The sequence below is a fragment of the Giraffa tippelskirchi genome, chromosome 9 (assembly GCF_054371585.1).
Source record: "Giraffa tippelskirchi isolate mGirTip1 chromosome 9, T2T-mGirTip1v1.2.pri, whole genome shotgun sequence".
NCBI lineage: Eukaryota > Metazoa > Chordata > Mammalia > Artiodactyla > Giraffidae > Giraffa > Giraffa tippelskirchi.
This window is the reverse complement of record NC_137283.1, coordinates 13,726,080-13,749,768: the sequence shown is the minus strand read 5'-3', so window position 1 is coordinate 13,749,768 and position 23,689 is coordinate 13,726,080. Positions and strand designations below refer to the sequence as shown.

Sequence of the window (23,689 nt, the reverse complement as noted above, 5' to 3'; positions counted from 1 at the left end):
CAGTGTTTCCATACTACTTACATACATTTTTTTTTCCCCGTGTCGTTCTATATGTATCATTCTGAAACCATTCAACCCTAGTTTATGGTCACAGTGTGATTTGATTAACCTTGTGTTCTGGGGTATACATTCTGGCATGGAGAATTCTGGGAATTTCTGGGATTTTCTGGGATGAGTCCTATGAAATTAACTAGATCTAATAAAAATATGCTGCAGAATTTCAAAGTGAATTATACTGCAATGTTGTTATAATATTGCCCCTCTCATATTTTTGAAGGAATCACTTAAAAGTTTAATGCAGTATTAGAATTGAATGCAGTATTTAATGCAGAATTTAATGCAGTATAAGCCTCCAAGTGGCATGGATGGTGTGTGGGGCAAGTTGCTTCCACTCTCTCAGCCTAGGTTTTCTGGCTTTAAAGACAGAGCCACAGTTGCTTGGCAGAAGATTGTCGATATAGTGAAAGTGCTTGGTAACTGATAAATATTGTAAGCGTTGTTTCTGTTCAGTCGCTTAGCTGTGTCTGACTCTTTGCGACCCCGTGGACTGCCGCATGCCAGGCTTCCCTGTCCTTCACCATCTCCTGGAGCTTGCTCAAACTCACGTCCATTGAATCAGTGATGACATCCAACCATCTCGGCCTCTGTCATCCCCTTCTCTTCCTGCCTTCAAACTTTCCAAGCATCAGGGTCTATTCCAATGAGTCAGTTTTTCACCTTAGGTGGCCAAAGTATTAGAGCTTCAGCATCAGTCCTTCCAGTGAATGTTCAGGGTTGATTTCCTTTAGGATTGACTGGTTTGGTATCCTTTCTTCCCAAGGGACTGTCAAGGGTCTTCTCCACCACAGTTCGAAGGCATCAGTTCTTCCATACTCAGCCTTTTTGTCCAGCTCTCACATCCATACATGACTACTGGAAAAATCATACCTTTGATTGTACGGACCTTTGAAAGCAAAGTAATGTCTCTGCTTTTTAATATGCTGTTTAGGTTGGGCGTAGCTTTTCTTTCAAGCAGCAAGCATCTTTTAATTTCATGGCTGCAGTCACCATCTGCAGTGATTTTGGAGCCCCCCAAAATAAAGTCTGTGAGTGTTTCCATTGTTTCTCCATCTATTTGCCATGACGTGATGGGACTGGATGCCATGATCTTTGTTTTTTGAATGTTGAATTTTAAACCAGCCTTTTTACTCTCCTCTTTCATCTTCATCAAGAAGTCCTTTATTTTTTCTTCACTTTATGCCATAAGGGTGGTGTCATCTGCATATCTGAAGTTATTGGTATTTCTCCTGGCAATTTTGATTCCAGCTTGTGCTTCATCCAGCCTGGCATTTCGCATGATGTACTCTGCATATAAGTTAAATAAGCAGGGTGACAATATACAGCCTTGACGTACTCCTTTCCCAGTTTGGAACCAATCTGTTGTTCCATGTCCAGTTCTAACTGTTGCTTCTTGACTTGTATACAGTTTTCTCAGGAGGCAGGTAAGATGGTCTGGTATTCCCATCTCTTAAAGAATTTTCCACAGTTTGTTGTGATCCACACAGTCAAAGGTTTTAGTGTAGTCAGTGAAGCAGAAGTAGATGTTTTTCTGGAATTCTCCTGCTTTTTCTATGATCCACCGGATGTTGGCAATTTGATTTCTGGTTCCTCTGTCTTTTCTAAATACAGCTTGTACATCTGGAAGTTCTCAGTTCACATACTGTTGAAGCCTAGCTTGAAGGATTTTGAGCATTACTTTGCTAGTGTGTGAGACGAGTGCAATTGTGTGGTAGTTTGAACATTCTTTGGCATTGCCCTTTTTGGGGTTGAAATGAAAACTGACCTTTTCCAGTCCTGTGGCCACTGCTGAGTTTTCCAAATTTGCTGGCATGTTGAGTGCAGCACTTTCACAGCATCATCTTTTAGGATTTGAAATAGCTCAGCTGGAATTCCATCACCTCCACTAGCTTTGTTCATAGTGATGCTTCCTAAGGCCCACTTGACCTTGCACTCCAAGATGTCTGACTCTAGGTGAGTGATCACACCATCATGGTTATCTGGGTCAATAAGATCTTTTTTGTATAGTTCTTCTGTGTCTTCTTGCCACCTCCTCTTAAAATCTTCTGCTTCTGTTAGGTCTATACCATTTCCGTCCTTTATTGTGCCCATCTTTGCATGAAATGTTCCCTTGGTATCTCTGATTTTCTTGAAGAGATCTCTAGTCTTTCCCATTCTATTGTTTTCCTCTATTTCTTTGCATTGATCACTGAGGAAGGCTTTCTTACCTCTCCTTGCTATTCTTTGGAACTCTGCATTCAAATGGGTATATCTTTCCTTTTCTCTTTTGCCTTTTGTGTCTCTTCTTTTCTCAGTTAATTTAAGGCCTCCTCAGACAACCATTTTACCTTTTTGCATTTCTTTTTCTTGGGGATGGTCTTGATCCCTGCCTCCTATACAATGTCACGAACCTCTATCCATAGTTCTTCAGGCACTCTATCAGATCTAATCCTTTGAAACTATTTGTTACTTCCACTGTATAATCATAAGAGATTTGATTCACATCATACCTGAATGGCCTAGTGGTTTTCCCTATGTTCTTCAATTTAAGTCTGAATTTTGCAATAAGGGGTTCATGATCTGAGCCACAGTTACTTCTTGCTCTTGTTTTTGCTGACTGTATAGAGCTTCTCCATCTTCGCCTGCAAAGAATATAATCAATCTGATGTTGGTATTGACCAGCTGGTGACATCCATGTTCAGGGTCGTCTCTTGTGTTGTTGAAAGAGGGTGTTTGCTGTGACCAGTGTGTTTTCTTTGCAAAACTCTGTGAGCCTTTTCCCTACTTCATTTTGTACTCCAAGGCCAAACTTGGTGCTATAAGCAGGTAAGTTTACTTCACTGGGTATGTTTGTATCTGCTTTGGCAAACTCCAGGAGATGGTGAGAGACAGGGAAGCCTGGCATGCTACAGTCCATGGGGTTGTGAAGAGTCAGACTTGACTTGGTGCCTGAACAACAACAACAACAACAAATTTACATCATCGTCTAGGAGAGTTCCTATTTTTAATTCAGAAATAAGGTCCATATAGTGAAAATCATTTGTAGACCAGTTGTTAAAATTGTCAGATGAATTTTGTGGAATGTCTTTCCTGTTCCATATAGGGTAAAGAACTGAGAGGTATGCATAAAATAATACACATTTTTCCCCTTCTTTTCAGGCAATCACTCTTTTAACTGAATTAATCAGGGAAAATTTCAGAAACAGCAAATTAAAACAGTGCCTTTTACCAACCCTGGGAGAGCTGATCTATCTTATAGCCACCGAGGTAAGACTATCTGGTTAATGCTCTTGCTCTCTGATGTATTCTGACATTTCCTGGTTGATAAGTGTTAATATCAAAATGTTTTGATTTTGCCTCTTTGGACATATGTAAGGAACTCAGTGAAAATTTTGCCTGTGGAGGGGAGAGGCTCTTGGTGTCTTTCTGACTCTTCTGTCTCTCCTGGTCAGTCTTCCCTGTTTGCCAGTGCCTCTTTTTCTTTAAAGTGTAGGAGAGTCTCAAGCTGTATTTTAAAGCCAATGGAGCAGAGCCCCTCCCGCACCCTGCCCCCCAACATTGTCCCCGGGTTACTGCCATCTTTGACTCCTTTAGGCAAGAAGATTTCATTGATTCTTCCAGTATAAAAACACCATTGATATTTAAAACACTGTGTGTAAATATAGCTTTTAACATGTACGTGCATGCGTGCTAAGTTGTTTCAGTCATGTCTGACTCTTTACAATCCTGTGGACCGTAGTCCACCAGACTCCTCTGTCCATGGGATTCTCCAGGCAAGAATACTGGAGTGGGTTGCCATACCCCCCTCCAGGGAATCTTCCCAACCAAAAGATTGAACCTGTGTCTCTTACTTCCGCCTGCATTGACAGGCAGGTTGTTTACTACTAGTGCCACCTGGAAGCTTCCCTGATGGCTCATATGGTAACGAATCTGCAATGCAGGAGACCTGGGTTCAGTCCTTGGGTCAGGAAGATCCCCTGGAGAAGGGAATGGCAAGACACGCCAGAATTCTTGCCTGGAGAATTCCATGGACAGAGGAGCCATGGCGTCGCAAAGAGTTGGACACAACTGAATGACTAATACGCATGCTGTTATTAATAACATGGTGGTGAGAGTTTGTGACTGAAGACTTTGACCTCTTTTTGGGGGAATATCTTGAATAGATATAGAGACATTATGAGTCATTCATTTCATGTGGTGCTCTGTTTTAAATGAGTGCCAGTACGTTATAAATTAATCAGAAGTTCTTTGTTTCCACTTGTTTTGGTTCTAGAACTTGCTTAAATGTTATATAACCTAAGTATCCTTAGTATCTAAGTTGACTCTGGATAATCATCATTTTAAAGCAATTAGAATAATTGTTAGAAAACATCAGTATTTAAAATCACTTAGTTCGGACACGACTGAAGCGACTTAGCAGCAGTAGCAGCAGTAGCAGTTCCATAGTTAGTATTGATAGCTGGTGCAACAAATCTCTCCTCCTTATTCTTCCTTTTCATAAATGTCTTGGATCTTCCTGGTCATTTGCATGTCAGAATAAATTTTAGAATCAGATTGTCCAGTTATGAAATCATCTTTTGAAAACAGCATCGACTATGCAGAAGTACTGATATTTTTATGATTTTGAGTCTTCTAGTATATGTTTGGAATTCTGCTGAATCTATTAGAGTGTTAGTACATTTATGGTATGTTGTCCTTTAATGCACAAAAACATGTTTCCATATATTTATATTACAATTTTTTTTCATGTAAGTTGTTTAACTTCTAAAGCTTTTTGTGTATTTCACTTTGTTGAGTTTATCTCAGATAGTTTTATATTTTGAAGAGGTGTCCCATTCATGAAACTACACAATTTGGAAGTATAGAAAGGTGTAGTCTATGGTCTCTTTTCTTTTTTTGTCCCCTTCTGTGTAGTTCCCCAGTAAATAACCATTGCAGTTGCTTTCTTACTTATACTTACAGAGTTATTTTTGCCCAAATGAGAAAGTAGAAATGTAGATTCTTACTTTGTCTCATTTTATATAGCAAGTAGAACAACGTTTTTCATTTAATAGTTAAACAGTATTGAAAAGTACGTGGAGGTATATACACTGGAGCTAATTCTTAATAATTAATATGAATGTCTTCTTCAGTTAGTATTTAGAGCTCCCTCCCTCCCTCCTCTTGCACTGGAACATTCTCTTGTGTGCTAAGTTTTGTGAAAGACAGCTTTCCTTGTGGTTCTTTGGGGATGGGGCTGGAGAGTTTATATCAACGTTATTCTTAATTTGGGCCCTGGAGGCCTTGACATCAAAGCTCAAAGTTACCAAGTTCTGCAGGCTCGGGGAATGAAAGCAAACTTCAGTGCTCTGTTTATCCCTTCGTGCTTGCAGCTAATTTGTGGCTTGATTATTCTTTGTTTTTTTGTCAGCTCTCTGAGGCATTGTAAGGATGTGGGGTAAAACTGCTTTCCTTAGAAGAGTGGTCAGGTATCTTGTCTGCCATCTTATCAGGGATGGGAGTCTAGTCCAATTCTTTTTGTGAGTGTGTCTTTTTTTTTTTTTTTTAACCTGTTCACTCAGCTTAATTGAGGTATAATTGGCATACCATAAACTGCACATGTTTAAAGATGGCAATTTGGTCAATGCTAGTATATGTATACATCTGTGCAACCATCACCACAGTCAAAATAATGAAAATCTCCATCGCCTCCAAAGGTTTTCCTTAGCACCCTCGGTAATCCCTTCATCCTGCCCCTCTCCCTGTCCCTAGGCAGCAACTGAACTGCCTTCTGTCACAAAGACTAGTTTGCGTTTTTTAGAGTCTTCTATAAAGGGAATGATACAGAATCACATTTTTATTTATTTCTGAAGTAGATCTGAAGAATCATTTCCCTTGGTACTTACTTTAATTGGATATAAGCTAGGCTATTTTAGTATAGGGATGATTCTGTGGCCATGACATTTGACATCTTAATGATATGGCAGAAAGTGAAGAAGAACTAGAGAGCCTCTTGTTGAAAGTGAAAGAAAAGGGTCAAAAAGTTGGCTTAAAATTCAACATTCAGAAAACTAACATCATGGCATCTGGTCCCATCACTTCATGGCAAATAGATGGGAAACAATGGAAACAGTGAGAGACTTTATTTTTGGGGGCTCCAAAATCACTGCAGATGGTGACTGCAGCCATGAAATTAAAAGACACTTGCTCCTTGGAAGGAAAGCTATGACCAACCTAGACAGCATATTAAAAAACAGAGACATTACTTTGCCTTCAAAGGTCCGTCTAGTCAAAGCTACTGTTTTTCCAGTAGTCATGTATGGATGTGAGAGTTGTACCATAAAGAAGCTGAGTGCAGAAGAATTGATGCTTTTGAACTGTGGTGTTGGAGAAGACTCTTGAGAGTCCCTTGGACTACAAGGAGATCCAACTACTCCATCCTAGAGGAAATCAGTCTTGAATATTCATGGGAAAGACTGATGCTGAAGCTGAAACTCCAATACTTTGACCACCTGATTTGAAGAACTGACTCATTGGAAAAGACCCTGATGCTGGGAAAGATTGAAGGTTGGATGGCATCACCAACATGATGGACATGAGTATGAGTATGCTCCGGGAATTGGTGATGGACAGGGAAGCCTAGTGTGCTGCAGTCCATGGGGTTGCAAAGAGTCGGACATGACTGAGTGACTGAACTGAACTGAACTAACGACAGGAAGTTATATCCACAAAATTCACTAATGTTTCATGAGATGGGGGTGTTTTGTGGCCTTGTAACTTTGAATGTAGGTAAACCTTAACATCTCAGGGCAGTGCTGATCTACTGGGACTGACCTGAAGTGATCGATGCCTGTATACACACACACACACATACATTCGTGCATACATACATGTCGTGTATAACATAGAGACTGACGTCCTGACCTTTTGGCTCTCTGGTAGCACCCCGGGGTTACAGGTTTGAGGACAGCAGTCCAGACCGTGATCCTGCAAAGGAATGTGTGAGGCAGCACATTTTAGTTTATGTATTTTTTTTCTTCCTTTTGTCAAGGATACATAATGAGCTAGAGTCCAGGTGTCCCCATGTTTTGTCGCTTTTGGTCCAGCACATCACCATCTGTCACTTGGCTTGTTGTAAGAGCTCCCAGATGGTCTCGTTGCGTCTCTCTTGTGTGCACTGCGGTCTTTTCCCCAGACTAAGCTGGAGAGAGCCTGTGGAAACACAGGAGACTCCACTGTGTCATTCCTAGAGCTCTCCCTGCTCCCTGTCTTCCTTGTTATCACAGCTGAAGCCCTCTAGTCACCTCTGGGCCTTGGGGACTGCTCCTCAATTCCCATATGACCTTTGTCCTCACTACCCTCTTAGCTTCCTCCTTCCAGCCTCACTGGCCTCCCCATGGGTCCTTGAATTGCCCCCACACTCTGATCCTGCCGCCACACTTGTGCATTCGCTGTACTTCCTGCTGACAGTGTTTACCTGCAGATATCTGCTGTTCATCTCCTCTTGCATGGATTTCTGCAGAGAGCCTCTTCCTGAACCTGAGAACTGTGAGATGAAGCCCTTTGTGTACAGACTTCCTCTAACCCCTTGGCCAGCTGTGCTTTTCTTTATAGCTTGCATGACTGTCTTGCCTTGTTTATTTTGTTTAATTAAAAAATTTTTTTTGTCCCCCTCCCACCCCACTGAACACCATTAAGACAGAACATTTGTCTGTCTTGCTCATAGCTGCATGACTGTTGTTTAGAAGAGGTCTTGGCACACAGTAGGTGCTTTTTTTCAGTCATGAGCTGCAGCATGGCCAGTGGGACAGGAGGGAAGTGAGCAGGAGGCAGGGCTGCAGGAGACAGGGACGTGACCGTGGAAGGCTCTTGGCCAAGATGGGGGCCTGGGTTTTGATCCTAAGAGCAAGAGGAAGCTGGTTAAGAGTTTTAAGAAAGGTAAGGATGTCATCTGACTTAAGTGCCACAAGGATGACTCTGGTTTCAATGTGGAGAATAGATGGGAGGATTGTAAGAGAAGCTTCTGGACCCTAAGTATGAGTAAGTGAAGTAGGAGCAAAATCAGGAGAGGAATGGGCATTTCAGACAAGAGTTTATAGGGCTGAATGTGGAGCTTAAGGTCCACGAAAAAGGACTACAAAGAGTCCCCTGGGTTGAGTGGATGCAAAAGTCACCGGGAACCCAACAAGAGCTGTTTTGTGTATTTATTTAACATGGACTGGGAGGCAGAAGAAGTCAGACTGCTGTGTGTTGAGGACTTAGAGGGACGTGGGATCCTGAGGAAGTCAGTGTAAAGTGAGCATCACCATGGGAAAGAGCAGAGGGATGTGGGGCGAAGGGCTGTTTTGAAAGTGGGAGACGACAGTGAGTTTGGTGGAAATAGGAAGGATCCCATGGAGACACGACATTGAACATTTAGGAGCAGTAAGGGATAGTCCAGAAGCTTGTGACCCTGAAGGAAGAAGAGTGGGAGGGGACTTGTGGAGGACCCTGTCCTGCTGTGGCCTAGGGTACGAGCAGCAGCCAGCTGCATGGGGAGGTGAGTGCGTGGTTCCTCTCTGTGACTTTCACGATCCCTGTGAGGAAGAAAAGTGAGGGCAGTGGGTTGAAATGCTGTAGTTCATCAGGAGAGGGAATCGATCAGAGAGTGAAGCAGGCCTGGAAGGTCCCCGGGCTTCCCCATCCTATGTCACTCGTGGAGTCTGTGGTTTTGGTGTCACCCCTCCCAGAGCCCAGCTGTCTGACCACAGGCCTAGAGAGAACAAGCCACCGCTTTCAGGTAAGGCTGAGTTTCCCAGACCTGAGACAGTGGAACTCCAAAGGATGAGGTCCTTCAGGCCTTTGTCAAGAGTGATTAAATTATAGGCCAGGAATGTCAGTGGCAGCCAAGGTGGGTAGGGGATAGTCTGGGGTAAAGAAAAAGGGCGAGGAACATGGGGAGTAGGGTCCAGGGATGTTAAGGAAAGGTGGTGGTGGATGTCGTGAATTAATGAGCTGAAAGGGAGGCACATTGTGTTTGAAAGTTAAATTGGGTGCTGAACTAGTGATTTTTGAGCTGGAGCAGCTCCAGTTGATAATGGCTAGATTATGACCGTGTGTGCCATTTCATGATTAAGGGTACAGTGTTAATGAGTCAGTTCTCATCATGGGTATTAAGTACTTTTGGATCAGTAAGGTACCACTTCTAACATTTGGACAATCTTAAAACAGAAATATTCTGTCTAAGCAGAACCTACTTTCTTCTGCTATAACCAGAGTGTTTTTTTTTTTTTTTTCACCTTTGTCTGTGGCCCCTGATTGATTTTGTGATTTTATTTGTTAGGTTCCAGGAGAGTTCTTGTGGTTATTTTTCTAACTTAGTTCTTCTATGAAAGAATTATTCCTGATATCCTTAAAATCGGTGTACGCACTGATCCTAGTTACTTGCTTTTGTTGAGTTTCATCTCGCTAGGTAGCATACTGTGTTTTCCTATGGATTATCCAGAGATAATACTCCAAACTGCATGTTCTGTGCTTTGAAGTCATTCCAGATAATGTCATACCTTTAGGTAAAAGTATGTGTATCGTAATCTATGGTTATCAGTGGAGTGGTTTCTCTATCAACCAGATCGTGTGCTGTCATCCCTTGGTTCTTTTCTTTCCATCTAGCTGTTGCTGAGGGGAGCTTATCAACATCATATATGACATACTGGGAAACAAGAAATGCTTTGTATGTACACTGCCGTAAAGGGCCCCTCATCAGGTCCTAATTGGCAGGTTGTAAGTAGTACTTGCAGTAGAATGTGAAGAAGTTCTACGTCATTTGTCTATACGAAACTTAGCATTTTTTCTTGAAAGGGTTAACATCTTCTGTGCTGTTAGCCTCACTACCTTTCCTTCTACTTCATTTTTAGGAAGAAAAAAAAAAGAACCCCCGAGAATGCTGGGCTGTTCCCTTGGCTGCATACACGGTGCTAATGAGGTGCCTTCGGGAAGGGGTAAGGCTCCTTTGTTGTCCTCTGTAGACGCCTGCAATTGTAATAACCCTTCGGGCACTGTGTGAGGATTGTAGCCTGCAGCGGTGCAGGAGCCTGTCAACCGAGTACTGTACTGCTCCTGAATTTAAATAATCCCGACAAGCCACTGTGAGCCCGTGACCTACAGTGGAGCAAGTGAAAAAACCAACTCACATTCACTTGTTTAAGTGTCTTGCTTTTTAAAAAGAGACGATAGCAAATATAAACAACCTGAGTATCTCTCAGTAACATATCCTGAATCCCCCCCTTCGAGTTACCAGTAACTCAGTTTAGAAAACCAGATGTATGCAGGGAATTTTCTGTCCGCCTCGATAGCTCAGTGATTATCCTGTCATGCTGCCCTTTTGTGGTTCAGAAACAAGGAAGCTGCCACCAGCACCCATTGATTTTAATATTAAGTAGTCGTTATTATGTGATGTGGTTTCTTCAGTTGATGCACATCCCTTCTCTTGCTACTGTTAATGGCTGAAAATCAGCCAGCTGGCCAGCCAGCCAACTTGCATAAGTAGCTCCTGTGTGTGACGGTGAGGAGGATTTATAACTGACCTCAAAGGCTGGCATTTTTCTGTTTGCTTTAAACCTTGACATTGTCTCACCCAAGGCAAAGCCACAGGCTAAAAGCATTCCTTAAGGAATGAAAAAAAAAATATGTCAAAACAAACATCTTCCTTTTGAGTTCATTACTTCATGCATGTTATGGTAATGGAATGATGTTCCAAGTACAGAAAAATCTCTGCAGTTTTCCCCTAGTGATCCAGAAAGGCATTGAGAGCACGTCCCAGCCTGTAGGGTGAATGTGTATTCAGTTGTCCCTGTGGGGTGTGCATGAAGCCAGTGAACTGCGCTGTATCAACAATAGGAGAATTAAGTTATCTTTATCTGTAGTCAAAAGACATGTTTGGGTTTATCATTCAAGGCCTCAAGCTAGGCACACCCAAGGGGCACGGATGAAGAAGGTGGACTCTATGTTCATGCACACATCTACCTGTTGTGGGAGATGAGATAAAACTATAAAGCGGAATCTGTCACGTGTGTTCATGCCAAAGAACAAAATGCAGGAGCTCAAAGGAGAAAGGAATCTTCCAGGAATTTTTTAAACGGGGGAAAGAAAGTTTTAGAACTTTGTATCTTTAATTTATAAAACTTAGATTAATGCTGAGTCAAAGATGGTCAGTTCTAACCCAGGAGGTGGTGTCCTTTATTAGATATGTCCTCCCCAACCCCTCCTGTATTTGTTATTGAGTACATACTGTGAAGAATGTTTGCTATGCATGTGTATTGTTCATTGTAACATAGTGATATAGCTAATGATGTAAGGATAGAGTTAACAGTGAATATACACACTTTTATTCTCTCTTGGTATGTGTGTCAGGTCTTGTATATTTTTCATGAAAAGGGAAGAAAGTCTAGAACTCGCTAATTTGTAAAAATTTTATATATTTGGAAGACGTTTTTAGTGTATGCTTTGGCAGCATGTACACTAACACTGTCCCTATAAAATGACAAATTCAGAGGTGAACATTCCCCCTAAAAGAGGATTTGTCTTTTCAAAAATAATTCAATTGTAGCAGTTCTTGAGCAAATTTGTGTTGAAGGTAAAATAATTTTTAAGCCATTTGTCTTCAATGATTTAGTTTTTTTAATGTAGCAGACTGTTTTCCCAGCTCCTACTGGTATTTCTGAATGTAGGTTCTTTACTTACGGAAGAGTATATGAATTGTATGGATGTGGTTAAAAGCGCATACTCTGACTCACTCTGTTAAAAAGCAAAAGGCTGGATGCTTAGAGAATTCGTCTCTGTCTCTTCTGGATTGAAATTTGTACTTTCAAGGAGTAACCACTACTCTGACTTTGGTGATAAACTTCACCAAGGTTTTCTTGTTTTTCTTAAAAATTTTTTTTTTCTTTTCGCAAATTTTTCTTTATTTTGTTTCCCTTTTTGAGTGTATTGCTAAATACTAGATTGATTGATTCTAAATGTTGAACTCTGTATAAATGGGTTGGCACCATGTTCTTTTGAGACTTAACTTTTTTTCCTTTTGCTTAAAGTTAGGTTGAGACTGATACATGTTGATTGTGTAAAGTGCAGCTCATCGGTACCACTGAATAGTGTGTTGGTGTATGCCTCAATACAGGCACACAGGCACACATTTGTATCTGTTTGTATAGGAGTATCCACTAACCCGCATCTTCTTGAACATTTGATAGAATCACAGTTTAAATTTTTGACAATCTCATGAGCATTAAATTGTTTCCTCAGTGTCATTTTAATATGCATTTTTTTGATTACTAATGAGGATGACTATCTTTTTCTATTTATCTTGTTTTTTGGAATTTCCTGTTTTGAAAATGATTATCAAGTCTTAGGCCAGTTTCTTCTGTTGCTTTGCAGGAATTCTGCATACCATCATTCCTCCTGCCCTGCCTCCACCAGCTATTGCTATAAAATGTTTCAAGTATTAGAAAAGGAAAGAAAACTAATCGCCTTTATTTCCATCCGCTTTTAATATATTTGCCTTCTTTGCTTTGTTGTAATATGTGTGTATGTATATATATCCATATGTGTGTATTTATTATTTATTCATTGTTTATTTTCTGAGATGTTTGAAAATACAGATGTCATGATACTCTACCTACAGGAATTTCTTTTATGTATTCTGGATATTAATCTTTTGTTGTTTATACGAGTCCCAGGTACTTTTCTATTTTGTGTTTGATCTTTTCATTTTCTTTACAGTGTCTGTTGCTAAGCAGAAGTTCTTCATTTTAATAGATATTTATCAATCCATAAGATGTTTGATCTTTTTCTTTATAGTATCTGTGGCTAAGCAGAAGTTCTTAATTTTAATAGAAATTTATCAATCCATGAGATGTTAATCTAACATTAAGATGTGCTGTTACATATTCTTTTTTTTGTGTGTATCAGTTCAGTTCAGTCGCTCAGCCATGTTCAACTCTTTGTGACTCCATGAACCACAGCATGCCAGGCCTCTCTGTCCATCACCAACTCCCGGAGTCCACCCAAACCCATGTCCATTGAGTCGGTGATGCTATCAGGGAAGCCCAAAAATAAATAAAAGTTTTTGTGTATACTTTTATTTATTTTGGGGCTTCCTTGAGAGCTCAGTTGGTAAAGAATCTACCTGCAATGCAGGAGACCCCGATTTGATTCCTGGGTGAGGAAGATCCGCTGGAGAAGGGATAGGCTACCCACTCCAGTATTCTTGGGCTTCCCTTGTGGCTCAGCTGGTGAAGAATCCGCCTGCAATGTGGGAGACCTGGGTTTGATCCCTGGGTTGGGAAGATCCCCTGGAGAAGGGAAAGGCTACCCACTCTAGTATTCTGGCCTGGAGAATTTGCAGAGTTGGACACGACTGAGTGACTTTCACTTCACTTATTTTTGGCTGTGCTGGCTCTTCGCTGCTGCACAGGCTTTCTCTAGTTGTAGTGAGCGGGGCCTACTCTCTAGTTGCGGTGCGCAGGCTTCTCACTGTGGTGGCTTCTCGTGTTGTGGAGCCCGGGCTCTAGAGCATGCGGGCTCAGTTGTCGCGGCTCCAGGGCTCTAGAGCACAGGCTCGGTAGCTGTGGCGCATGGTCTTAGTTGCTCTGAGGCATGTGGGATCTTCCTGGGTCAGGGATCCAACCTGTGTCTCCTGCATTGGCAGACGGATTCTTTACCATTGAGCCACGAGGGACGCCCATGATAAATATTCTTCTAAAAGTTATTTTTTATTTTTTCCTTTTTTCTGTTTAGAAGTTTATTTGTAATTGTTTTGTGTGTCTGTGTGTGGTGATATGTGTGGGCCCAGTTCTGTTTTTAAAATAAATGTAATCAGTTATCTGAGCATCATTTAATGAAAAGCCAGTCTTCTCCCCATGACTCTTTGGTGTTGCCTCTGTCATGTCTGTGTACACGTCTCTTCCTGGGCTCTAATTAGTTCTGTTGGGCTGTTACCTGTGCCATGCTGTTTAAATTTAATAGTCTTTATTTTTTAATAATTTTGAAAATATACAGTGACAGTTTTTGTTACCATCGTAATCTTTTTCATGAGTTTCTTAGCTCTTTTTTAACTTTCTTTTCACTTGAAAAGTTGATTCTAAAAATTATATGCAAGTTCACCTGTTGGTACTTTGATTGAGAGTATACGTCTATGAATAAATTTAAGGAGGATTGATAGTAGTGAAAATGGAAGGCACACTCAATGAGAATACTAACAAGAGAATGACATATTTGGTTTAAAAAACACGGAAATATGATTGTAGTTGCTTTGAATTCTCCATGACATTCTGCTAATGTATTTAATTCACTGCTTAAGTCAACTCTCTCAGATACAGTTCCCATTCTTGAGAGGTAGCATTTATGTACTGGTATATATTATGTACTGGCTGGATACAGGAGACGCAAAGATGATTAAGATACTGCCCTGTCTTCATTTATTAGGAATAGGAAAGTGAATTGTTTTTAATCTCTGGTTTAGTATGCCATTTCTTGCTATTTTGTAACTACATTTGCGTTTTCTTCCCTTCTCTTGTGTAGTGACTAAGACACTTAAGACTATCAACTTTCCTCTCAACCTAGTGTTAGCTGTGTCCCATTATTTTGACATGTAGTGTTTCCATTATTGTTATTTTATAGATAATCCCTAGTTTAATTTTTTTTCTTGGTCCAGGGTTTGTTTTTTTTTTTTTTTGCCTGTTCAATAAGTTTATTATTGTCTTATCTGAAAAATCTTGATAGAAAATTGTGGTTTGGTTTAACTCTCAGCAGCTCGTTCCTGAGCTCTAAGGAAGCTTGCCTTCTTCTGAGCTACCCGATCTTTCTTCTGGGCAAGTGACATTTTGGGACGGTTCCACCTCTTCTTTTTAACTTCTTTCTTAGGCTTCTTCTCATACACTGGATTCTCTCGTATTGCAGCATGAGCTTTCTTATACATCTCCTCCATCATGTCTGGAGTTACGTTGTTCTTTATGTACTGAGAGAATTGTTTCTTGTAAGCATCTTCATCTTCTTCAATCAGATAACGCATGTAATCTGCAACGTTCTGCCCCATGATGTGCTTTCGGTGTACCTCAGCACTGAATTCTTTGCTTTCTGAATCATAACCAGGGAATCGTTTGCTACTGTGAGGGATAGACAAGCCTCCATCGACAGCTCCCTTTAGGGCCCCAAAAACTTTATTCCCGGTAGTAGTTCTGGCAAGTCCTGCATCCAAGTAACAGGTGAAGGCACCAGGTTGACCATCAATGCTTTTCACATTGTATTCATCTCCAGTCACCTCAACTTGGCCTTCACAAATTTTGTCCATACCAAACCTATTAAGAAGCCTGCGGGCCAGCAGCAGGCCAGTACAATATGCGGCAGCATAATTTGTCAGGCCAACCTTCACACCGTATTTTGGGAGTTCGTGAGCATAAGCTGCACAAACTATCATATCTCCTTCTATACGGGCATAGGCAATCTGACAAATGATATCTCTGTTGGTTACACGAACAATCATTCTGTATTTAGGTGTGTTGTACTTATTTTTATCTTGGATTACCAATCGTTTCCGAGCATAGTAGTCAGTTTTGCCCTCTCGCCTTCTTCTGAATTTCACTTGGTATCTCTTGAAGTAGGCCTTGTTCTTGACAACTTTAACAAACCCCATCCTGCGGAACAGAACCCCGACTCCGCAGCTTGCCACAGAGCTGCAGAACCAGCATGGCTTCGGGGGGGAAAAAGCAGTCCAGGGTTTTTTATGGGATGGTTTCAACTTTCTCAGGTGGGTGGAATTTTATTGCCTCTTTTTTCTTTTGTTACAAAGTTGCATTACTGTATAGATTAAGAATATCTGTTCTATTTCCCTTGTATGTTTTTAAATTATGGTAAAATATATATAATATTTGCCATCTTAGCTATTAAGCATATAGTTCAGTGGCATTAAGGACATTAACATTGTTGTGCTATTTCTGTTGTTCTTGAATATATTGATGTTTTCTGCCTAACTTATTGACCTTTTTATACTTTCAAAACTTAGTAACGTGCCTTATTGAAAATGGGCCATTGATTCTGATTTTTACCCCTTTTCCTTCTAATCTGTGCATTGGGAAAAATGTGGTATGGGAACTGTACTTTTTTGTTTTAACTCATATGTAAATTTCTTAGAAGACGATTTTAGTTTTAAATTATAAATTTTGTTTATGTTTCTGGTGCATAGATAACTAACTTTGCCAAGGGATTTTCCTACGTGTTCTGTGATAAGGATTTTCTAGTCAAATACATTGGGACATATCAGGTTAAACAAAGTTGAATGGTTTTGTTTGTATTTAGTACTTCTCAGAATTTTTAATTATGAATCCACATGGGAGCATATTGTATACGATATTTTCAAATTTATTTGCCCACAGACATATCTTATCCTGTGGCAAATGGTAGGATGCAGTTTAGGAGAGAAAGGTAGTCTTATTCTGGGACTGTTATGAGTTTATTTAAATAGTGTTCAGTAAACTTTCTCTTTTTCAAAAGATTACCTAAGAGATTATGACCTTGACAGGTCAACCTGTTATGATTTCTGTGATTATAACAATGATAGTAGAAATGTGAGTCAAGTGGTTTTGATCTTGTTACAGATGTAAATGCTCAGATGGAAAGAGGGAAGTATTTAAAGTGAGAGACCTAGGGTGGAACATGCCAAAAAAAAAATCTGGTATAGCTTTTTATTTTTAAAAAATTTTGTTTGCTTTTATTTTGGCTGTGCTGGGTCTAAGTTGCGGCAGTTGGACTTAGTTGCCCCGTGGAATGTGAGATCTTAGTTCCATAACCAGGGATCGAGTCCTTGTCCCCTGCATTGAAAGGCGGATTGTTTGTTAAGAATCCTGGACCACCAAGGAAGTCTCTCTGGTATAACTGTTTTAAAGAGTGTGGCAGTATAGAAGAAAAGGTGTCCATGATGACACTGAGTCATTGTTTCGACTTGGCGTTGGCATTTTGGAGACTTTGAGCTGGGAGTCAGAGGATGTGGATTTGAGTCCCAGGTGTGCTGCTCTAGAGTAGTTTGATAGTTGGAGCCCCACCTGATGTTCTGTATGAAGAAAGGTACCTTGCTGGTTGATCTTCCACGTGCTTCTGCCTTGGGCTGTCTTTGACAGCTTTCCATTCCATTGCTTTGACCCTCATGTTTGCTGTTTTTCAGTTGCTAAGTTGTGTCCAACTCTTTGCAACCCCGTGAAATGCAGCATGCCAGACTTCCCTATCCTTTGCTGTCTCCCTGAGTTTGCTCAAACTCATGTCCATTGAATCAGTGATGCCATCCAACCATCTCATCCTCTGTCTCCCCCTTCTCCTCCTGCAGTCAATCTTTCCCAGCGTCAGGGTCTTTTCCAGTGAAGGCCACCGGCTCTTCATATCAGGTGGCCAAAGGATTGGAGCTTCAGCATCAGTCCTTCCATGATTATAATAGCAAAGACAAATTATGTACTTGGTATCATCACTGTATTGATCCCGGGAACATTTGGCGTTGAACTTACATGGCATATGTTCAGTATGTGCATGAAATCGGGAGGCTGAGAAAGCTGACTTTCCTTGAAGGTAGTTATTTTTATCTGGGTAGGTAGCAACTTACTCTACAGTGTACACAGAAGCTGGAAATAGCACCTAGAATGTTTCCACATGTTCAGAGGAGATTAATTTTAGGCATTTGTATCTAATCAGCCTCATCTTTTTTAAATAACTTGCATAATAGTCTGTATATAATTATGGATGCTGAACTGACACCTGGCATATGTTAAACTGTGAGGCTCAAATAATAAATCCTTCGCTTAATTATTCATTTCTGAACAATAGCTTATTAGACAATTTCGATGTAAGAAATTTCTTTTAGGAGGAAATTGAATTTTCAGTTTTTAATTAGTGCTTTTAAAAAAGAAAGCTAGTGGTAAATTGCTTATGTATTTAATTAGAAAAAGACAGGACTTGAGTTAGAAAGTATAGAGATATTAGTCATTATGTGTATTATCTTTGAAGTGTTTTTGGACACTAGTTATCTAAAATGAGGACAGAGAAGTTAAATTCTCTTGATATTGGATAAAAGTGAAAATGTACAGCTACATTTTCTGTTTTTGTTACTCTAACAGTTTTAAGTTTAATCTTCCTAATAAAAAATGTGTGTGCCATCAACACTGGGTTCTCTGTAGGTACGCACCATTCTCCTTGCCTTTACATAGTGAAAGTGGGCAATGTTTATGGGGAATAGGAATGATGCAGGCTTTTTTTGTGTTTTTCTTTTTAATATCACTATTCATAATATTTGGAATGCTAATATTAGTAGAACGCAGTAGGGCTTACCAAGTATGGAGTTGCCTAATGTGTCTTAAAGCGAACCTTTGAGAATGGCATAAAGAAGCAATCCTGAGTTTTTTTATGAGTACAGGGAGTAGATCAGTTTCCTGACTCTTGGTGAGGTCAGAGGCACAAAGCGTGGCGTGCTCGCTGCCAGAGTGAGGTTTGCACCTCCTCTTCTCCTGTGGAGGATAATCTTATGGGGGGAGCTCCACAGGGCTCTACAGTTTACACTGGTTGGACTTCTGTGTAAATTTTCATGTTCCTTTAACTGTTTTATCCCATTACATGCTTTGTAGACTTAACAAATTCTATAGCTCTTCTGTGTCTTCCTCACTTAATACCTGTCTTTTTAAAAAAAAATTTTTTGTTATTATTTTTAACTTCATGGCATTGTGGATAGAGGGAATGGTGTATGTATGATTTTAAGTCTTTGGAATTTGTTGAGACTTCTCTCTTGCCTCAGTATGTATGTATAATTAGGGGGAAAAAGTTCAATTCTGCCATTGTTGGGTGATGTGCTTTTTTTCTCGAAGTAGGTCAAGCTTGTTAATCTGATCGATACATACAGATATAAATCTATATTCATGCTGATTGTTTTTTGTCTGTTTTATTAGAGATAGGTATTTAAATTGTTTTCAGTTTTATTGAGGTATAATTGACATGAAATTGTAAGATTTTTAAAGTGTGCAAAGTGATGATTTGATATATGCATACATTGTGATATATGCATACATTCCCCTATCGAGTTAACACATCAATCATCTCATATTTTATCCTGTTACCATTTTTGGGTGGTAGGAGGGAGAACATTTAAATTCTCCTTTTTTAGCAAATTTCAATTATACAATATAGTGTTATCAACTAGAGTTACATCGTTTTACATTAGATCTCCAGACCTTATTCATCTTATAGGTGAAAATTTGTACCTTTTGCCAACCTGTTTTGAAAGATGTTATTGTTGGGTATACATTTATAGGTTGACAGTTACTTCTTTTTCTTTTGGTACTCTAAAGATATTGTTCCTCTGTGTTCTGGTTTGCACTGTTTCTGATGAGAAGTCTCCCATCATCCTTATCTTTGAGAGGTAATGTGTTAGATAGTCTCTATATGTCCTTTTACTATCACTGTTTCTACAAGTTTCTCTTTATTATTGCTTTTTAGCAGTCTGATTATGATGTTCAGTTCAGTCACTCCGTCGTATCCAACTCTCTGACCCTGTAGACTGCAGCACGCCAGGCTTTCCTGTCCATCACCAACTCCCAGAGCTTACTCAAAACTCATGTCCATTGAGTCGGTGATGCCATCCAACCATCTCATCCTCTGTCGTCTCCTTCTTCTCCCGCCTTCAGTCTTTCCCAGCATTAGGGTCTCTTCCAGTGAGTCAGTTCTTCGGATCAGGTGGCCAAAGTATTGGAGCTTCAGCATCAGTCCTTCCAATGAGTATTCATGGTTGATTTCTTCTCGGATTGACTGGTTTGATCTCCTTGCAGTTCAAGGGACTCTCAAATCTTCTCCAACACCACAGTTTAAAAGCATCATTTCTTCAGCGCTCAGCTTTCTTATTATGATGTACCTTGATGTTATTTTGAAGTTTGAACCCTTGAAGTTCATTGAGTTTCTTAGATTGGGCTTGCTAGGTGGCACCAAGGGGTAGAGCACCTGTCTGCCAATGCAGGGAGCCATAAGAGATGTGGGTTTGATCTTTGGGTTGGGAAGATAGGCTGGAGGAGGGTGTGGCAACCCACTCCAGTATTCTAGTTTTTTCTTTTTTTTTTTTTTTTTTGCTAATTGCTATGTCTTACTAATCTTCTCTAATCACTGAGTCTGCAGAGTCTGATATGTTATTCCAATTCAATATTAAAGATTATAATCTCTAGTCTTCTGACTTGGGTCACTTTTTAATCTATATCTTTCATTCTTGACATGCTTATGCTTCTTTCTTCTTCAGTATATGGACTGTATTTATAATAGACATTTAAATGCTTTTTTCTTATTCTATCACTGAATTTTCTCTTATGAGTCATATTTTCCTGCTCTGTGTGTGTGAATTTAATCAGATGTCAGATATTGTGATTTTTATGTTGTTGGGCATTTTTTAAGTCTTTTAAGTGCGTTTGTGCTTTTTCTCGGACTCATTTAAGTTACCTGGAAATAGTTTGATCCTTTTTGAGACTTTTAAGCATTATTAGGACAATATAGTATAGCCTTTAGTTGAGGTTAATTTGGTCACACCACTGGAGCAGTCTTTTTCTGAGGACTTTCCTTGATGCCCTGTATTTAGGTGGTCTTTAGCTAATTATTTCCAGCCCAGAGTAACTTCTGATGATTGTTCTGCATACTCCGTATGATTTTAAAATCATCGTCAAGTTTTTGGTGTACTATAAGTTATTATGTGTACTTCCTAGATTATTTCAGCCTTTTTATGGAAATATGTGGAAAATTAAGCGCTTCCCTAGCGGCTCAGCGGTAAAGAATCCACCTGCAATGTAGGAGGTGTGGGTTCGATCCCTGGAGAAGAAAATGACAACCCACTGCAGTATTCTTGCCTGGGAAATCCCATGGACAGACAGGGGAGCCTGGCAAGCTACAGTCCGTGGGGTCGCAAAAGAGTCAGACACAACTTAGCAACTAAACAACAGCAACAACAACAATATATGGAGAATTATGTTAAACTACATTTAACGATCAACTGAATGTAATAGTTTTGTAGTAGCCTGAAAAAATGACTGCACCTCCAGAAACAGCTAATGCATCCAGGGGCCAGTGATGGTCTTGGTGTCAGGTCTTTATTTATAAAGCAGTGGTTATGAAGAAATGACGTGTATATGTTTGTCATCCTAAATGTTAATAATATCTATTTCATTTTCTCCTTGTTTTCTTCTCTGTCTCTGTAGGAAGAACGTGTTGTGAATCACATGGCAGCAAAGATTATTGAAAATGTCTGCACTACGTTTTCTGCTCAGGCCCAGGGCTTTATTACTGGAGAAATTGGGCCTGTTTTATGGTACCTATTCAAACACTCCACGGTTGATTCTCTTAGGATAACAGCAATATCGGTAAGATGGAGTGTCTTTGGGGGATATATTTGCATGTATTTAAATACCAAATTTGAAGAACTGTGCTAGATATAGAGTGAATTTCATTGAATAGGTAGAAATCTCAAAAGTGGCAGTTGGTGAGAACAGTAATTTGATTTTTCTCCTGAGGCAAGAGGACTGTCGGGACATTCCAAAAGGATCTTGTGTGATCCTGACATTAGGATTCCAAAAACTATTTGGAGGTGATAGTGGAAAACTGCTGTAGTGGATAGGGTATAGCATTTGGTCTGATATATTTTTAGTGTTCCTTGACTTTTCTTGTTAGCTCCCTCTTTCAGATTTTATGTTCAGTGGGTTTGTCATATGGTTCAAATGAATTCATATTAATGTTCAGGCGTCTATGATTTTGTAGTTTTTGTGTTCTGATTGTCTACTACTTCACTTCCATGGTTATAATGACTTGGTGTAAAAGGTAATTATGTATGAAAATGTGTTAACCTGGATGTATCAATATAAGGGTCAGTGAAAATGATAGAAGCCTTTCTCATGATGTATTTAAATGCTCTTTTTGATCACCAGTCTTATCGGGGCTCTCAGTGCTATCTGCTACCCTCCCTGTATTTCTCGAGTTGACTCATCCTTGTGCTTCTCGCTGTGCCAAGTTTCAGACCTTCTCTTTATTCCTTAAGCCTCCGATCCCACATTTTTCCCTCCTTCCTTCTCAGTAGGTGACTTCCCCCATAAAAATGGAGACGTCCGGTGGGCATTATCGCAGTGTATGTCTTCCCTGTCTGTGGACCTGTTTGCATCCGTACCCATCCTTCCTCAGTTCTTCCCTTCCTCCTACAACTGGTGAACTGCCCCTTCTCCTCTCAGAAAAACTTCTCTATGATTCTTCTATCTGTTCTTGAGAATCTTCAGTCAAATGGTTATTTTTGCTCTTTCCTAAATCTTTAACCTCTCCTTGTCTACTAAATCTTTCTAATTAGCGTTTGTGTATTCTTTACCCCATTAAAAAAAATCCCACATAAAAACATATCCAAAGTTTTCTAGGGTGTATCTCCATTTGTTCCCCTATCATCCCAGCCATACTTCTTGAAAGGGTTTTTGCCGCAAATGGTCCTTTTTGGCCTGTTTTCAGTTATCTGTCCTAAAAACGTGAATGTCTTGCTGAAACATGCTGAAACGTGAATAGTCTTGCTGAAATCTCTAACGACTTGCATATTGCTAAATCCTGTGGATATTGATGGATATATTTTTTTTTATAATTTTATTTATTTTTGGCTGTTGTACAGGCTTTCTTTCTCTCAGTGCAGCGAGCAGGGGCTACTCTCTAGCAGTGCTGCACAGGCTTCTCATTGCAGCAGTTTCTCTTGTTGCGCAGCACGGGCTGTAGTGGGCTTCAGTAGTTGCAGTTCCCGGGCTCTAGAGCTCGGGCTCAATAGTTGCGGCACACGGGCTTAGCTGCTCCATGGCGTGTGGGATCGTCCTGGATCGGGGATCGTACCTGTGTCTCCTGCATGCAAGCAGACTCTTGACCACTGAGCCATCAGCGAAGCCCCTGATGGATATTTTTGAGTTCTTTCATTTACCATGTTATTTTGAAGATCAAGGGCTAACAATCCTGCTCGCTGTCCGTAAACAAAGGAATCTGCTTCACGAGCTTCACATTGTTAGAATCCCCTCCCCAAGCTGTGATATTAGTCATTACGAAGAAACGGTCAGAAAGGGTTCGAGTGTATACCAGTGAACTTTCTCGAGGCATCTTTGAGTCATATCTTCCTTAAGGCATTCATTTTAATCTTGGACTTAAAAACAAACCTGTCTTGGTTTAATTGGGTTTATGTTATCATTTTTATCTTTATGCTCAGCATGATTTCTTGGCAAAGTTCTTTCCAGTTGTTTCCACCAAGGTCTCAAACCTTCCAGCGCTTTCTTCATCTGACACGGTAAGCTTCACTCTTTCATCTTGGGCTGCTTACATTTTGTTCTCAGCGTTCATCTCAATTATTAATTTTTCACTGAAATTTTGCCAGCTTCCCCCCAAATGTCCCTTTCTTCCTTTGTGCCCCCGGATCACATTCAGTAACGTGTTAATATATTGTTTTTGTATTTCTTTAGTCTCCTTCAGTTTGAAACAGTTTCTCAGCCTTTCTGGGAACTTCGTGTCATTTATGAGTTTAACGGGCTCATGTTTTGTAGGGTAAGGCTCAACCTGGGTCTGTCTGTCCAGTGTTTTCCCGTTGAACCTCCTTAGCACCGTTGAGGATCCCTACATGTACCAGATGCCTCTGTGATGG

General features: G+C 40.2%; 1 protein-coding gene and 1 pseudogene across 41 annotated transcripts in view; one reads left to right on the top strand and one right to left on the bottom strand.

Annotated features, from left to right (window-relative positions):
* ULK4 (unc-51 like kinase 4) overlaps window positions 1–23,689 on the top strand; it is a 477,098-nt gene that overhangs the window by 70,807 nt on the left and 382,602 nt on the right. For all 40 annotated transcript variants that reach the window (XR_014064646.1, XM_081527570.1, XM_081527572.1 and 37 more), the window contains 3 exons: window positions 3,196–3,303; window positions 9,909–9,992; window positions 21,246–21,407. Coding sequence is in view for 39 of the 40 variants with exons in the window: in XM_081527570.1 (XP_081383696.1) it covers window positions 3,196–3,303; window positions 9,909–9,992; window positions 21,246–21,407 (354 nt within the window). In the remaining variant the exon portion in view is untranslated. The remainder of the gene's footprint in view (window positions 1–3,195; window positions 3,304–9,908; window positions 9,993–21,245; window positions 21,408–23,689) is intronic.
* On the bottom strand, window positions 12,350–15,731 carry LOC145520636 (large ribosomal subunit protein uL18 pseudogene; annotated as a pseudogene). The gene has a single exon (XR_014064647.1). The product of XR_014064647.1 is annotated as a large ribosomal subunit protein uL18 pseudogene (transcript).